Source organism: Plectrocnemia conspersa, unplaced genomic scaffold (assembly GCF_051122295.1).
Source record: "Plectrocnemia conspersa isolate PC_06_02 unplaced genomic scaffold, ASM5112229v1 ptg000006l, whole genome shotgun sequence".
NCBI lineage: Eukaryota > Metazoa > Arthropoda > Insecta > Trichoptera > Polycentropodidae > Plectrocnemia > Plectrocnemia conspersa.
In genome coordinates, this window is record NW_028277170.1 from 6,025,285 (window position 1) to 6,043,024 (window position 17,740).

General features: G+C 31.4%; 1 protein-coding gene and 1 long non-coding RNA gene across 5 annotated transcripts; one reads left to right on the forward strand and one right to left on the reverse strand.

The window, feature by feature from the left end:
• Positions 1–3,480: 3,480 nt before the first annotated feature.
• On the reverse strand, positions 3,481–5,770 carry LOC148234099 (uncharacterized). Its single transcript, XR_015810039.1, has 7 exons — positions 5,631–5,770; positions 5,478–5,542; positions 4,348–4,408; positions 3,981–4,037; positions 3,844–3,903; positions 3,687–3,778; positions 3,481–3,618 (listed from the first exon to the last, which is right to left on the reverse strand). It is a non-coding gene; the product is annotated as an uncharacterized LOC148234099 (long non-coding RNA).
• Positions 5,771–9,617: 3,847 nt separating this feature from the next.
• Positions 9,618–13,921, forward strand: LOC148234100 (galactose mutarotase). 4 transcript variants are annotated; one of them, XM_088187978.1, is made up of 7 exons: positions 9,618–9,734; positions 11,827–12,395; positions 12,598–12,685; positions 12,761–12,899; positions 12,967–13,066; positions 13,549–13,659; positions 13,726–13,921. In XM_088187978.1, the coding sequence occupies exons 2-7, from the start codon at positions 11,838–11,840 to the stop codon at positions 13,801–13,803; spliced, it is 1,074 nt and encodes a 357-aa protein (XP_088044104.1). In that variant the 5' UTR covers positions 9,618–9,734; positions 11,827–11,837; the 3' UTR covers positions 13,804–13,921. The 4 variants fall into 4 exon arrangements, with proteins under 4 accessions (XP_088044104.1, XP_088044102.1, XP_088044105.1 ...); XM_088187976.1 differs by lacking the exon at positions 9,618–9,734 and adding an exon at positions 10,066–10,191; XM_088187979.1 differs by lacking the exon at positions 9,618–9,734 and adding an exon at positions 10,665–10,718 and having other exon boundaries at positions 13,564–13,659.
• Positions 13,922–17,740: the final 3,819 nt, after the last annotated feature.

A 17,740-nucleotide genomic window follows, 5' to 3' on the forward strand; every position in this document is an offset into this window, starting at 1 on the left:
TGTCTACGGGGGGTGTTTATGTTACCCCAGTCGCAGCTTTCAGCCCTCGGACCCCTTGCGTTACTCTGCTATGCTTTGTTCGTCCTAGATAGTGCCTCGCGCTCTACCTCAGACGGCCAGTCCTAGAAATCCCTTCCCTCAAGAGTGATTTACCCCAAGAAGTTTTCGCACACAGATGGATGGTGGGAGTCCAGCGTGTGGTGATCTGGCGTTTTCTGTAGAAAGGAGTCCGCAACACATCAAATGCAATTATATCATTATAAATCATCTGCGTACAGAAAAGATAAGGTTTATAATAAAACACACATGCAAGGAATACCCAAATATTCTAGTTTTATTTATATATTAAAAGAAACACTGTTTATTTGATCAAAGTTTATATATTATGTTGCTATAAAACATTCAACAAACTTCAGTAGATAGTCAACAATTTTCTTGTTACATATGTACATATATTATTAATGGTATGAATAAATTGTAAATATAATACAATATTTTTTTATATTTCACTAAAACTATTATAATCTTATTGTTGTTCTGATCTGAAAAAGTAAACATATGAAGTAAATCATTGTAATCGTAATCTAGGACATTGTTTCTCATCTAGTGGTCCGTAGAAATTTTCTGGTGATCTGTAAATATTTGACTTCTATTTTAAAATCTTATACTAAAAATTCTAAGAAAATCTTCAAAATCCATACACCTGTAAGTGACTGAGGCCATCGTTTTCTTATATGTCTATAAACTATTTCTAGTGTCACTGTGTTAATAAATTTTAAACCCTACAAAATGGAAAAAAAAACAATCAGAAAAAACCTTTTTGACATTCTTTAACAAAAATAAATTATTATTGTTTAAGAATGGTTAACTATTATTGTCAATAATCAGGAGAGTAGTATTGAAGATACCAAAAATAGTCTAAAAACGAGTACATCAAATTACGAAGAAATTTTGGATTCACAAGACGCTCAAAAATTAGTGGCTGTATCGTTTTCGAACGACACCATTCAGAGAAGAGTTATTGATATGACTATTCATATAGAAGGGCAAGTTCTAAAGGAGATAAATATTCTGCGATTCAATTTAACGAATCAACCGAGTAACATGTGATATTCTACTTCGATACGCGAGATATAGTGAAGCTGAAGACCATAGAAAAGAATTTTTTTGATACCTTTAGTTACCGGTACGGATCACTAATTCAGAGATATTTAGCGCTCTTGATAAATATATAAAAGTGCATAGCTTGGACTGGTAGTAATCGTTGGAGTGTGTACAGACAGTGCTGCTAGCATGACTGGATATCAGCCAGGTGTAGTTGCAAGTATAAATGCAATTGTTCATCCAGAAATGATGTCCACTCATTGCATGATCCACAGAGAGCACCATGCTGCAAATAAGCTTTTTCTTGAACTACGCAGTGATGAAGAACGCAGTTAAGTTCATAAACGAAATTTTCAGTCAGATTATATTAATTATTAATAGAATTTGTACGTTATATTTGTTTGTATATATTTATTATATCTGTTTCAATGTATTTTAATTACATCTTTAAATTTTGAATTTGAATATCACACAAATATCTTTTCAATTTATTAACTTTCATCCACCAAGCAACCAGGAAAATTCAAATCGTACTATATAAATAATATTTTTTATTTCTGCGTTAGAGGTCAGCAAAATGTTACTCCTATTTTCAGTGGTCCGCATATGTTAAAAAGTCGAGAAACACAGATCTAGAACATAATATATCTCATAATCTATTCTGTTTGATTATAAAGAATGTCGTAAATAAATCAAAGATAATCATTCAATAAAATATGTAGTCTTTAAATATTTTTAATATTATTTTTAAATTAATTTATTTTATTTAAATAACTTCTTAATCACAAACGTTTTTATCTTCACTTGTAACTCATGAATATTAAATGAAGCACAGTATATTCTACTGAATATTTTCTACACATTTGAGTATAATAGCTTTCTGGTTCGTGAGATTTCAAGATTAAATTAAAATATCAGTTCATCCATAAATATTAAAATTATTTATACTATAATAGGTGTACACATGTGCCTTGCACGACTAGACTTATTTTTAAACATTTTTCCACATCTTCTGCAAGCAATTTCATAAAAGTCATTATGAATTTTCATATGCTGTGACAGGTAACCTTTGGTTTTAAATGATTTTCCACAATCATGGCATTTCAAATCACAAATATCACTATGAATTTTTAAATGGCGTGAAAGATTTCCTTTGGTCCTAAATGCTTTTTCACATATAATACATTTAAAATCAAAAGCAGCATTATGTATATACATATGTTGTGTAAAATTAAACTTATTCTTGAAAACTTTCCCACACTCGCTACATACAAAATTAAAATTATCCTTATGAATTTTCATATGCTGTGAAAGGTAACTCTTAGCCTTGAATGTTTTTCCACATTGATTACATTCCAAATCATAAGCATTACTATGAATTTTCATGTGACGTGAAAGGTTAACTTTGGTCCTAAATGCTTTTACACAAATAACACATTTAAAATCATAACTATCATTATGTATGTGTATATGCTGTATAAGTTTGGTTTTACTCTTAAACATTTTACCACATTCACTGCATTCAAAATTAAAATTATCGCTATGAATTTTCATATGCTGTGAAAGATAACCTTTGGTCTTAAATGTTTTTCTGCATTTAATACATTCCAAAACATATGCTTCTCTATGAATTTTCATGTGGCGTGTAAGGTCACATTTAGTCTTATAAGATTTTCCACATTCGACACATTTAAAATCAAAATTATTTTTATGTGTATATATATGCTGTGTAAGCTTAAACTTACTTTTAAACAGTTTTCCACATATATTGCATTCAAAATCAAAATTATCCTTGTGTATATACATATGTCTTGTCAAATTAGAATTATATTTAAACATTTTTCCACATATTATACATTGAAAATCGTAAATAACACTGTGAACTTGCATATGTGCAGTCAGGTATTCCTTACTTTTGAAAGTTTTACTACAATAATCACACACAAAGTTATAAGAATCACTATGTATATGCATATGCCGTGTAAGGTTAGACTTTATTTTAAATATTTTTTCACATATATTACATTCAAAATCATAAATATTGTTATGACTTTTCATGTGCTGTGTAAGATTTGATTTTTTTAAAAATATTTTTCCACATTTGCTACATGTAAAATCACATATAGTATAACTATGAATTTTCAAATGCTGCGAAAGATTACCTTGGGTCTTAAATGCCTTACCACAGTTAGGACATACAATATTATTAGAATCATTTTGAACATTTATATGTTGAGCAAGATCATAACTATTTTCAAACACTTTTCTGTTGCCAAAATCACAATCAGAGGATGTTTTATACAGGTTATTTTGACATGTATCACAATCTTTCTTTTTAAATACACTCTCACACGTTTCATATTTATAGTTCCATAAATCTGAATGTAAATCAAGATGCTGAATAAGTGTCCTTTTTTCGGTAAACAATTTGAGACAATGCGCGCACGTAAACTGCTCATTGTCTTCATTGTTAAGCTGACTGAAGAAGTTAACTGAATTCTTGATTTCTAGATTCTACAATAAATGATAAGCTTAAAAAAATACACAATAAGCTTAATGAATGCATTAGATTCCTCTATTACCTGCTTTTCCAAATGATATTTTGTACTCTGATAATGTAAAATGTCTATAGCAATATTATTTTGTACAAGTACATCTTTAACATCGTGCGTAACTGAAATTATATATTAATTAAAATTCGTACATAATATGATACCGTACACATTAAATTTAATTAACCCGTTTCAAACATGTCATTTACTTCTTCTGTGATAAGTTCATCATTGACATTGTGTGTTTCTGAAATATACATACAAATTAATTAATAAGTCATGCATAATATAATGTAATCCAACTACATATATATCATATCCAACCTGTTTTTATCAAGGCATCTTCTTCATTTTTATATTCATGATTAAAATTGTGTGTTTCTAAAATAGAACATTATTTTTAAATTTCCAGATAATATATATACATACATATATGTATTATATATATAGATAAATTACAACTGCATATCGATGGCTTAAAGTGTAAATTTGCTAACTCCACTTTTGTCATCTTGTACCTTTAATCGAAATACACATGCTCAAAAATTTCTATCTCCAAAATCTCCAAACTTTAGATATTGTTTTATTTTTCTATTTTCAAGTTGTTTATAGTTTTCTTGTTTCTCCTGTAAAGTTGTCAAATATGGAGTTAGCAAATCTTTAAGCCATCGATATGTGTAAAATATCTAACCCTGTTTAAGTGAGTCGACTGCTTCTTCTGCTTTATATCCATCAAAGCCGTCATGTTCATACTTTTAAAAAAAATATGTCAATTATATATTCTCTATTTAAAAGATGTACGAGGGCGAGTCAAATAAAACCTTTAGAATGCGGTAAAAATTCGCCCCTACATTTTCTAATATTGATCAAAATAGCTTTAGTTTTTGAGTAGTAAAGAGATAAAACTCAATAAAATTCATCGGCGAATGAAAGGTCAGTATAGTCTTGCTCGTCTGTTACACTTCAGTGATTATGGCACAAACGAAAATTTTAAGCAGCAAAAATTCTGATAATAGGTGAGCATAATAGTGTTGATACCTTGTCTTATTTACAATGGATATTGCAAAAATACCATATCCATCTAGTATGATGCCTGTGGTTCATATTACATGAATATGGTATTTTATGTTAATAAGCAAAATTGCCGCTTTGAAAACAATAAAGGTCAGACTGTAATAGTAATAGGCATATGAAAACCGATTATTTTTCACACGAAATCGAATATATTGATGTGGAAGACATGTGGTTTCAACCAGATGGTGCAATTTGCTATACATCGTGTGCAACGTTGGGTGTTTTGCATGAAAAGTTTCCAAGTCGCATTATTTCACGTTTTGATGAAGTCAACTGGTCGCCAAGATCATGTGATTTAAAGCCATTAGATTTTTGTCTACACCGACGAACCTGAAACGTTAAAAGAGCCAACATCCACCAAGTTATAACTGAGATATCTCTCGAAATCTACAAAAGTCATCGAAAATTACATTGAAAGGATCGGCAGCTGCAAAACATTTAGAGGCGGCCATTTAATTGATATTATTTTTCATAATTAATGAAATACATTAGATGTTCGATTGATAAAAAAATCCGAGGATACCCTTAAATTTGTTATTTTTTTAAAAACAAGTTCGGGAACTGAAGTAGGTTCACTCTTTACAAGTGTTTTGTTAAAAAATTAAACTATTTAGCTTCATACTGTTGTTTTAACGGAGGCAATGATCTATATCTTTACTTTAATTGTACTTTTTTCGTTCAATAGATTATAAGATTATAAATATTTCAAATTTTCATTTGACTCTCCCTTGTAGTAATATTTCTTACCTTAATTGTACATTCTATATTACTCATCGAATGTAATGTTTCATCATCGTTTTCACCATCTGATTCTAAAAAGGTAAAATTAGACTCATTATTATTCATAAACTCAAAATAACACCAGGCACTTGTGTTCTTAAATGATTATCAAAACAATACCAGTCTTAACAGAATGTAGAAACGGCATCGTTTCACGTCAATTCGAATAACGTCTTAGAAAGTTGAAGTTGTTGATTAAAACTCCTTCCGTCTAGTCGTTGGTGATGTTTTGGAATGTATCGAGATCTCGAACAACTCTCAGTTCCGTTTCCTGCAGTATTGTGAGTGTCTAAACGCAAATTAAAGCAGTAGTAGTTATAAGAAATCAGGTTAATCAGTTGCTCGTCTTAATTTTACATTCAATCTTATTCACCGAATAAAATGATCTATCTCATTTTAACCACCAGATTCTATAAATACAAAACATCAAACACTCATGATTATAATTTATATATACTATTAAAAATTATTATTGAAATGATACCGGTCGAAATGTCATTGTTATGAAATGTCATTGTCAAGTAACGCCATTGGTAGGTTATGTTTTGGCCTAAACACGCTGTATCGTGAGTATGATAATTAAAATTAGTATTAAAAATAAAATCTTAAAATTAAATGGACGTCAAATATTCACAAAATTTGTAAATATTCATCTTTACACATACTTAAGATTTAAAAATTATATGTATTAAAAAAATTACAAGGGTTTGAAAAAACGCAAAAGATATCACCGCGAATGGGGCGCTGCTCGGGAGAGCGACGCCACAAATGACATTAGACGACCGCCACATTAACTAAAGATGTGCACGCTAAACTGGTGACCCACCAAAGTGACGTGATACGCAAATAGAGTTCGAGCGAGCGGCAGCTTTCCGCCATTCAACGCAGACAATTGCAAGTTATGGTTCAAGTTATGACGAAGACCATAAAGAAGCGACGATAAAGAAGCGGCTCATCAACATGTTTGCACAAAATGCATCGATAGGGGAAAGGAAGTCATCGGAGCTGCTACAACAGATACGGATGTGCTCCAAAAACACGATCCTGTCGGAGCTCATTAGTGATACGTGGGTACTTAGTTTCCTGGTGACGCACATGGATGTTAAGAGTGACGCCAAGCTAGAGATGGCAGCAAAGCTGGCTGACGCACTGCTCTCTTAGGGGATGAAGGATTTTCGGGAAAAAATTATCGACGCAGCAAGCAGCAGTGGACGGCGCATTTCGAAGAACAGGATGGCGACTGAGCGACGCGCTCGCACAGACGCCGAATTTGTTAGCAACGGCAAACAATCTCGAAATATCTCGCCGCCTCATTGTCAGCGACACGCAATCGGGGGGTCGATTCTTAATCGACGTGGGCTCAGATGTGTCCATATATCTATACGTGCGGCTGACTTCATCAAGCACACGAGATACAAACGTGGCCAACGGAGCCAAAATCAAAATATACTGCCATTATACTAAGCATTGGCTTAGGAAGCAAGTGCATTTGAAAGTTCATCGTGGCCAATGTAATCATTGGCCATCATTGTGGCTGATTTGTTTGATAATGGAGGCCCAAAATTGTGGCTGATTGTTTGTCACATTTCTACCTTGTCGTGGACTTAAAACACGTAACGCTCACTGATGGCGCCGCTCGTTCAAGGTAAGTCCATTTGCCGAGTTTGCGGAAATAACCCGGCCCGACGGACAGTCGAAAGCGTGCATTAAGCACGGTACCATCGATAACTTTACGACGGAATCCGGGTCACCGGTGACGGCCAAGCCACAACGCGATAACTGAAAGCAGCCAATACCTGCTACAACGGGGAAGAATGGGCGGACATTCTGCCACTTGTAGTTATTGGAATCAGGGTGGCATAGAAAGTCAATCTAGAAGCATCGACCACTGATTTGGCATGCGGACAATCGCTCTCGTTGCCAGGCGAGTTTGTATCAGCCGGCACTCAAGCTACACCGAACGAATCTCAGGACTTTGTCAACAACATACGTGTCAAGATATCAGCGTTGCGTCCTACAAATCCTCGCTGACACGGAAGCATACCGACGTTTACATTCAGAAAATTCTCAAAAAAAACTTGCTGGATGAATTTTGACGAATAGCAATTACACACATATTGGGTGGCTACAGTATTATTTATTGCTTGTGTAAGGATTAGGCTGACGGGGGTGGGCTTAGGGCCAACGGGGGTGGGACGACAACGCAGGGCTTAGGACCAACAACAGGCGTGACGGAGGCGGTTGGCGATAACGGCGACATTGAACTAACTCAACACCACAGCTTAATATTACAAATTTACGAAGGGCGAGGTACCGCTGGTCGGCAAACTCCCGTCGTGGTCCGCCAAATAATGTGTTGCCCTCCGCAGCTTGCACATCAGTGTTACTATAGTGCCGTCTAATTTTGGTTAAAAGAAATAAATAAATAGTTACTACAACGATTTAAATATCTTTTTAAAAAACATTACAAATCTAACGGTTTGTGTTTTAGTTTTATTTGAAAAATTACTTAATGCTAGGCAAATCACGTATCTTTTATCATAACATTTGTTTTATTTCTAGTTTAAAAAATATTTACAAAAAAACTAAATAATTTAAAACTTGATATAAAAAATAATGAAAATGATGGTTTTAGTATTAGTCGACGAAATGCATTGATTTTTTTTGATATTTGTTTATTATCACAAATTTATCAGTTGCAAAACGTTTATATGCTATTAATATTTTATCAGTTGTTATTAATTTATGGGTCGCATTATTTATGTTTCTCTGTACTGTGTATGTTTTCCATTTGGTAATTTCTTAAATCCATGAATAATCTGCCATCTGATCGCATTAAATTTAATAAAAAAAAATTATTAAATTTAAAAAAAAATCAAATTATTATTAAACAGTTAAAAATTAAATATTATTTTACTAGTTAGCAGCTATAAAAGCAGTCTTTATAAAACTGAATAGCGAATTTCGAATGTAATCAAAAAACATGACTGGCTATCAATCACTGTATGTAAATGAATTTTATTATTTAATAATTATTTTAATTTTGCTCACATCATATTATACGCTTATTATAAATTGAGATTATTTTTTTAAATTTTTATACAACGCTAAAATATCAAGGCCTTCGGTTATTATGTGCATGAAAGGCATTGTAACGTCTGCACATTATTTTATTAATTTATGTGAAGAGCATATTTTCAAGAGTCAATTTATTGATAACTAGCTAGCATCGTATGACCAAGTGGTACATACATAAATATGGATACACATCATGAGTGTCACCAGGGCTAAGATAATAATAATTGTGTATGTGCTTATATTTGTGAACAATATAGATATGTCTACGTTTGACTACGTGACGCTATATTATAAAACAATTACAACAACATTTAAGATAACATTTATTATACGATTCAAATGCTAAATAATACTCATCAATATAATTTCAGTATTTAAAAAACTATGAGAGTTTATTATTGACTAGCAGCACAGGTGCCAAAAAACAAACAAGAAACTGATCACTTACAATTTAACAGCTCAGCCAAGCTAACCAACATTATAGATATAGTTTTAAAATAATATAAAACATACAAACCCGTCTAGGCATTGGTTTTAATACGACGTGCAATGATTTAAGAACGATATAACCCAGCTTATGCAATTTATTAATACACATACATAATCGTCTAGGATTTTGTATATAATATTGCAACAATTTCGGTCACTGTAATAGTATAATACATTATTTAATGTACACTGCCATGTACACAATAATATGCCTTATCTCAGTATTAAAGACAGTTTATTGTCGCATTTTTCCTCACCAAAGATTAATTTCGTATATTCCGATATTAAGTCGTATGAATAGGTTATAATCAAATATGTAAAATGTAAATGGCACCTCCGTTTAGAGTAATGGGCGCCCCTTTTAGGGCTGGCGCCCTGGGCGATCGCGTGTATTGCCCGGCCCTGCATACATTCTAGTGCAGGGTTCGGCAACCTATGACCCGTTTGATGATTTGAAGTGACCCATTTCAGTTCTGCACATATCATTTTTTAACGTGTTACGATGTCACGACTAGACCACATATATGGTTATTAGGACCAAAAATATTCACTGACTCGAATAGTCTTTTTAATAGTCGCATTTTAATTATTTTGACCCGCAACCAAAAAAGGTTGCCGAGACCTGTTCTAGTGTATCAATACAAAAATAGCAGTGTAGTAAGAATATGATTTATTATTACCACTTTACAATAATATGTACTTAACAACATTACTTTACGATTCTTTACGTTATTTAAAATGACTTCACAATGAGTACATAACTTTTACATATATAAAAACTAGAAATTCATTTTAAAATTCCTCTTCGTAGTTGTTGTATTCAAATTTAACATCTATAATTTGTTCAAAATCATAATTATCATTTTGCGCTTTATTTTATTTTTAATTCTCTATATTGTCCGCAACTGATTTTTAAATTTCGTTGAAATTTTACAGCATATTTGATATTTGGATTAATATTTAAGGCCATATTTTCTAACTGACTTGCCAGTTGTGGAGTTTTGTTGACCCCATTCTATGCATCTCGTGCAGTACACGTGCGAATCAAATGCATACGATTGAAGTATATATTAAAAAAAATTGTCAGCGTAAAACGGGTACCGCATAAATCGAGGTAAGGGTGTATTAAAAAATATAAATATTTATTAACCATTAATGCACTTATTCAAGTAAATTTTAATCGTTTGGTACTGATTATTGAAGTTGTATTTGTATAAACTGTGTATGATATACATTTATTATTAATAATCATTAACAATATTCTATTAATTATTCAGTCAGTTTGTTCAACGGTATTTCATTGATTACTTTGTAGGTTAGGTCAACTTGAATATATATGATTAATTGTGCATAACTTTTTCGTTGACGTTTTAACAGATACGATCCTAATAAAACATATTAATTAATCTAAAGGAGTCGTGAAACTTCATTGTTCTTAAAGTCCATTGCTTTTCAAAAGTTTGGGAAGAATTGTTCGAATTATTATCAAAATATAATTGTATAATAATAATATTTAAAAATTTAAATGGTTTATGCTCACTGAAATTTGTAAGCCTAATAGCTGGTGATATATAATACTTAACTATCAACATTATCAGCAGTATTGTGTTTGCATTAAGAGTCGTGCTATCAGACATTATAGTAATATCAACGTTTCCCTTTATATAACTTTTTTATTATTAGTTACACTTAACAACAAGTGTTTTGCTATAAAATAATATAGCTTATGTTATATTTTAAATAACATGTTGATTTAAAATACAGCATTTTCATTATATTTTTAGCACGTATGTTTTAATATTAATGGTTATTGATTAAATGCATATTAAATATATTAATATTTATAATAAAATACTAATATACGCTGTGCTCCTTGGGTTATTTTTAGATACATATGATAAAATGTATCAGGGGAATATTGTTTCAAAGGCAAAATTATTGCAAAATAAAGAAATTGTAGAACCATTAATATGGGTGTTTACAAATTTGATTTAAATTAAGCATGTAAACGAATATTGTTCTATGAAATTATCATTAGTGGAATCCTAAGCGTATTACCTAATATAGTGATTTTAAAGAGCGACTTAATGGAATGAATCAACAGATAAGAATAAGTAAACAGTTAAATACCACTGAACAAACATTATGTATTTTCCTTCCCATAGTTTTAAAAAAAAGAGGGTAGCATAAGTATCTGTTGGCCTATTTGCCCTGCTTTTCACAACAAATTATTAGTAAAAAAAACTATTGTATTATAATTCTAAATATTTTTATTTGATACCATTATTATATATTAGCTTTTTGAATTGTAAGACATAAATAAAAATAGAAGTGTAATCAATACCCATATTAAGGACAGAATAACTTAGTCCGCAACGTGTCGGGCTAGTAAGTCTGAGGTTGCGGGTTCGAGACCTGGCAGCGGCACTCGAATTTTTATTTACAAAAAAATGCGTTATTATTAAAATACCATCCACAGTAATCTTATATAATTCGTAATATAGACGTCACTTATTCCAAAACTTCCAGCTATTATTAATACTTACTTGTAGGTATTCATTATATCTGACTCTCTTACTCAGCTGATACAGATTTAAGTAACGCATTAGATTTACGCTTATCAGGTTACAACGGAAGATTTAGTAAAAAAAATATATAATAAAAAAATAATTCCTTTATCGTATATGTAGAAAAAGAACTAAAAAACCGCGGTATGTTTGAATAAATATTTACAATTTTTATCTTAAAGAGACAGCAATCATGGAGCTATTTGTAGACGACTTTGGAGAAATGGACGCTGATGTCTTGGACAGGTCCGTGAAGAGGTTTACTTGGAAGACTAGCGGTATGGAAGTTCAAGTCATCTCTTACGGAGCTACGATTACTAGCATAAGAATTCCGGATGCAAAAGGAAAATGGAGCGATATTGTGATGGGCTTTGACAACATGAAAGGATATCAGAATGCAAAGAATCCATACTTTGGTGCCACTGTGGGAAGGTATGCGAACAGAATAAAGAACAGCAGGTTCACACTTGATGGTGAGACCTACAAACTGACCCAGAATAAAGACGGAAATCAACTGCACGGGGGATTCAAGGGATTCGACAAAGTGAACTGGAATTCACACATTGATGGCGATAAAGTTGTGTTCAGCTATTTGTCAAAGGATGGTGAAGAAGGGTTTCCGGGCAATGTCTTGACAAATATAACATACGAAGTTGAATGTACGACTTTGAAGATGCACATAGTCAGTAGGTGTACAAAGCCGACACCAATCAACTTGACAAACCATTCATACTTTAACTTGGCTGGACACGTAAGAGATTTTTTAATTTGGCAAATTGTTCTTTGGCTATAATAATTAAATATTTATATACACGTTTGTGTAAATAAGAAAAATGAAATACACATGCTTACCATGTATGTTTTTTTCATAAAGATAATAACTATTGATTTCAGTAAAATGTAGAGATCTAGACAATTCAATATTAATTGAATTTTATTTCTATTTATTAAAGGGCAGTGGAGCTGAAGAGTTGTACAAGCACGAGTTCATATTAAGCACTTCTACATACACACCGCTAGATAGTGCAATGACCACCACTGGTAACAACAAAAACTTATTCAATAGTAAAAATTTTTCATTCATTTCTGTTTATTACTAAACAAATTTCTTTAAAGGCGCTATTAATACCTTGGATCAACTTGGAATCAAAACGGATTTAAAGAGCTTCACACCTTTGTTGGATTTCATGCCGAAAGGAGGACTGGACACTAACTTTTGCATAGAAAAAGAACAAGGCACAAACTTAATGGCCAAGTATAATTTAAAATCTAATTAGACAGTGTCATATTATACGTTGATTGTAAAACTATATTATTTTTAGAGTTTTCCATCGTGATTCGAGAAGACTCATGGAACTTTACAGCAATCAGCCAGGGGTGCAGTTTTATACCTCAAATTTCTTACCAGATAAAGACGCAAAGGTATGTGTTTTATGTTGTTGTTTACATTTTTAACGGATTTATTCAACACGTTACTTAGCTTTTTGAGATGTGAGGCAGCTTTTCTTATTCTTATATCATTTGCCGATATTTCCACTACTGTTTTACACCAATTTTAATCGATAATTATTTCAGTTTCAAAGTATTTTGTGGTCAGTTATTTTGGAGGTGTCTATCAGTTACATAGAGTGCAACTGATTAGTTGTTTTAATTTACAGTTTTTATTAAAACTCTTTTTGGAATTGGAATAAAAACAATTTTAAAATGATTTTCCTTCAACGTGAAATTTGTATAATTTTAATTCTAGTTTTGTATATGCTGTAAATAAAACGTAAAAATTCACAAGTTTGGTTCTTGTTGTCACATATTATATTCTCTACTTTAATATATAAAATATTTCATTATTGTATAGTTATTAGCTGTATAGATAAGTAATCAAATCCCCAAATGTTGTATTATTATAGTTATTACTTTTTAAGGAGGAAGATTGTCTTCGTGGTAAAAATGGAACTGTATATAATAAACACGGGGCTTTTTGCTTGGAACCACAAGCATATCCAAACGCTCTTAATCATGTGAGTTTTTATTTAAATATGTAGCCATAATTTTTTATTATAATAATTATTTTTAAATAATTTTAGAAAAACTTTCCAAATACAATTTTGTACCCTGGAAAGGAGTATGTTCACGACATTGTTTTAAAATTTCAAGTTAATTAAAATTAAGAAACTGTTTGGAATATTTTTGAAATTATTGTGAGCCTGTTATACACATTATGTAATAATTATATACATTTGTATCTATAAAAATATACTATTCAAAACTACACTTATGTATGTATATGCATGTTTTTTTTTTACTGATAACAATTATTATTACTTTTTAGAAATTACTCGCTTTAAGATTTTCTATAGAATTAACATTAAACTGACATATTCAATGCAGCAAAAGTAAGACGAACAACTCAGATCCAGGATTGTCCTGCACAATGCAGAACATTTGGTCATTTTAACTTTGAAGGTAGTTCTACTGTTGATAAGAGGGCAAGATTTAAATCCACCAGTCGCTTTTTTGAGCTGGATCTTCTTCCATATTCACACCACGCCACAAAGGCACGTTTTGTTTTAATTACGTAAAAGAATAGTCACAGTAACGAATAACGTTTTTATTGAAAAATATCACTATAATATACAAATTCTAAGATATAACACGATTAATAAATATTTAGGGCTAAACTTTAGTATCTCCCCGCACCCAATTAAATTAGCAAATCTACATAAATTAAATTTAAAAAAATAAGAAGTTATTTTAAACACCAGGAAATCCTAAAAAAAAATACAACAATATATATTCTATATAACAATATATTTAAGAATTTGGATTACCTGTATAGTTTTTAAATACAAGATATAGAGTATTCAAAGAGGTTCAAATTATTATGTGAAACATGTCTGCGCCACAGAAACTTATGAATATGCATATCCAAATTAGATTTTTTATCTTTATAATTTAAACTTGTTATTTGTGAGCGATAGTCAAAACATTTAAACCATTTGTGTAAGGTAAATCTTAACAATTTATATAATTTTCCTTTTAAGTAGATTCGTTAACCTTTGATTTCTGAGCGTAGCGCCGACATTCTAAATAAGTACCTGATGATGTCACTAAATAGTATGTAGATGGCGCTAATTTAACTGAGTGCGGGGTGATACTAAAGTGTCCCCTTAACTAATAAATTTTATTCTTTGACAGCTGTCATTATTTTTGGCCTATACACGATATATCAAGAGCATGATGAAAAATATAAAATTGTAGTTTAATGACCATATAATGATATTTTCCATACTATTATTATTTAACTGTAATTTAATTCGTTATTGACCTATTTTACAATAAATTCGAATAGCTGTTTCTTGTTTTTTTTTAAATCTGTTCACGATATGTGAGTTTTCATTGACTGCCGCTGTATATGATAATAATAAATACTCAGTTCACATGTCTCATAATAAACGTTTCTTCTTATTTTTGTTACTGTCCATTACTTTCTATGTAAAAGTAATACACTGCACCAATTTTACACATTTCCTTATTAAATTTCGAGGACTAAAACAATGCCACAAATCCATTTTTTTCGAAATTCTATGTAATCACCGTTAGATAATTCTAAGCGATGATTGAAACAATGCCACGTTATGATATTGGGAAACATTTGTAGTAACCATTGAGACACACTTCACTTTTTACTAAGCATAATATAAACACCATCGCTAATGAATGAAAATTAAATTCTTTTTTAAATAATTTTCATTAAATCAAAAAATGTGGATCTTTTAACATGTTCATCTCACACATTTTATATATGACAGTTTAAATAGCAATATATATAATACTTGTTCGATAAATCAAATTATTAACAAACTTAAGATGGAGACACTATTTTTCCAATGAAGAAAAAGATAGTAAGTAATTTCAGAAGTTGAGTCTAAGGAAATCTGCACACAGAACAGATCATAATGCTTGCCACCATCAAGTAACACCAACCTGAATATAGAACTTTGTGCCTTCTTTCTGACGTGGCGAATAAATTATACAGTGTCTAATATTTATTTTTTTCCAGTTCCTGGCCAAAGCCATTTACCTGGGTATCTATTAATTGGTTCTCACTTTTATTTATTTATTTTTGGGGCAAAAAAAAAAAAAAAAAGTAAAAAAAAAAAAACTTTGTTTCTTATTACGTTAGCTAGCACTTTTTTTTTTTACAAATATTCATGTTACCTTATTAAGGTTTTTAACTAATGGGTTAGAATGATTTTTATTTCTGTCATGATAATTTACTTTAAGTTTATCGAAATAATCGCGTAAAGTGTCTATTTTTAAATCTTTATGTATAATTGAGTTTCGGACAAACCATTGGGCATTTGTCGCCATTCTTAGCGCAATATTTTGTTGCGTTTGTAGTGATTTCGAATAATTACGACTAAGTATACCTCCCCAGACGGGGGAGGCATATGAAATAACTGGTCGGATGATCGATTTGTACAGGAGCAGTTTGTTTTTTACATTTAGTTTGTTCTTTCTGTTTAATAATGGATATAGACGAGCACGAGTTGTTTTGACTCTTGAAGTTATGTTATATATATGGGATTTCCATGTTAATTTGGAGTCCAGAGTTAATCCTAAGTATTTGGCTGAATTTTGCCATTCGAGGCTTTTATCGTACATTTTTAATTTAGAGAGATTATTATTAGCATAAGCGTGTTTTCTCCTGCGATTAAACATTACAGCGACGCTTTTGTTGGGATTTGCTGTTATTAGCCACTTATCGAACCACTTTTGAATAGTGTTGAGTTTGTTTTGAAGATGAATTATTGCACGATGGGGGTTTTTATAAGAGCATAAAATGGCGGTATCATCCGCGAATAGAGCAGTAATTACTTTTTTATATGGCTTGGAGGGAAAGTCGCTAGTAAAAATTGTAAATAATAATGGACCCAGAATTGATCCCTGCGGAACGCCTGCTAGAATAGGTCTCGGACTCGATAGATGGTTTTCCAATTTAATTTTAAAGGTTCTATTTTTAAGAAAAGATTCAATTATTTTGACCAGTTCAGATGGAAATTTGTATTTTATAAGTTTAAATAGTATACCATCATGGTATACTTTGTCAAACGCTTTGGCTATATCCAAAAATACTGCTCCTGTTGTCATTTTTTTATTAAAGCCCGACTGGATGTGGTTCACAACTCTATGCAGCTGCTGCGTAGCCGAGTGTTCCGTTCTAAAACCGAACTGTTCATTGGGTAATATTTTATTTTCTATTACATGTTTTAATAATCTACGTTGGATAAGCCTTTCAAATATTTTACTCGCGACGGGTAGGAGGCTTATGGGTCGATAGCTCGCGGGAAGAGTTGGGTCGGTACCGGGTTTTCTCAGAACTATCACATTAGCTTGTTTCCAAACTGTTGGAAAATACAGACAGTTAAATGATGCGTTTATGATATTAATAAAAAAACTGATAGCGCTAGGAGGAAAGATTTTGAAAGCTTTACTAGGGATGGAATCGTTTCCAGGGGCTTTGCGGTTGGCTAGTGATCGAAGAATATTTTCTAGTTCAATTGACGTTACTGGTTCTATTTGGTTGTGTTTATTTTCCTAGAGTAGTTCTAATTTCTTTTTCTATTTTGTTTTTAAAGTCTACATTTATTAAAGATAAGTTAATTGTACATTGATCTTGGAGGCTATCGGCAATAGCTTCTGCTTTATCTTCTAAAGAATAAACTAGCACTTGTGAAGGAGTCATAATTTTTTTTATATCTACTGGATCTCTGCGTAAAATTTTTAACATATTCCAAAGGGAATTGTCTTCAGGGTTTAGGTCGGTAAGTTTATTCTCCCATAGTTCATTATTGTATTCTGAAATTGCAGTTTTTATTTCGGAGGGGAAGCGGTTTAATTTTGATTTATCTGACTTATTCTTAGATTGTTGCCATTTCCTACGAATTTGATTTTTAATTTTAATAAGTTCGCGAATATTATTTGGTAAAGAAATATCTTTGTTTGTCTTTCTTTCGAGAGTAACTCGTTCTATCGATTTGTTTATTGAGCAAGTGAGAGTATTAATTTCTTCTTCTATTTCTACCGTGTTGTTAAGCT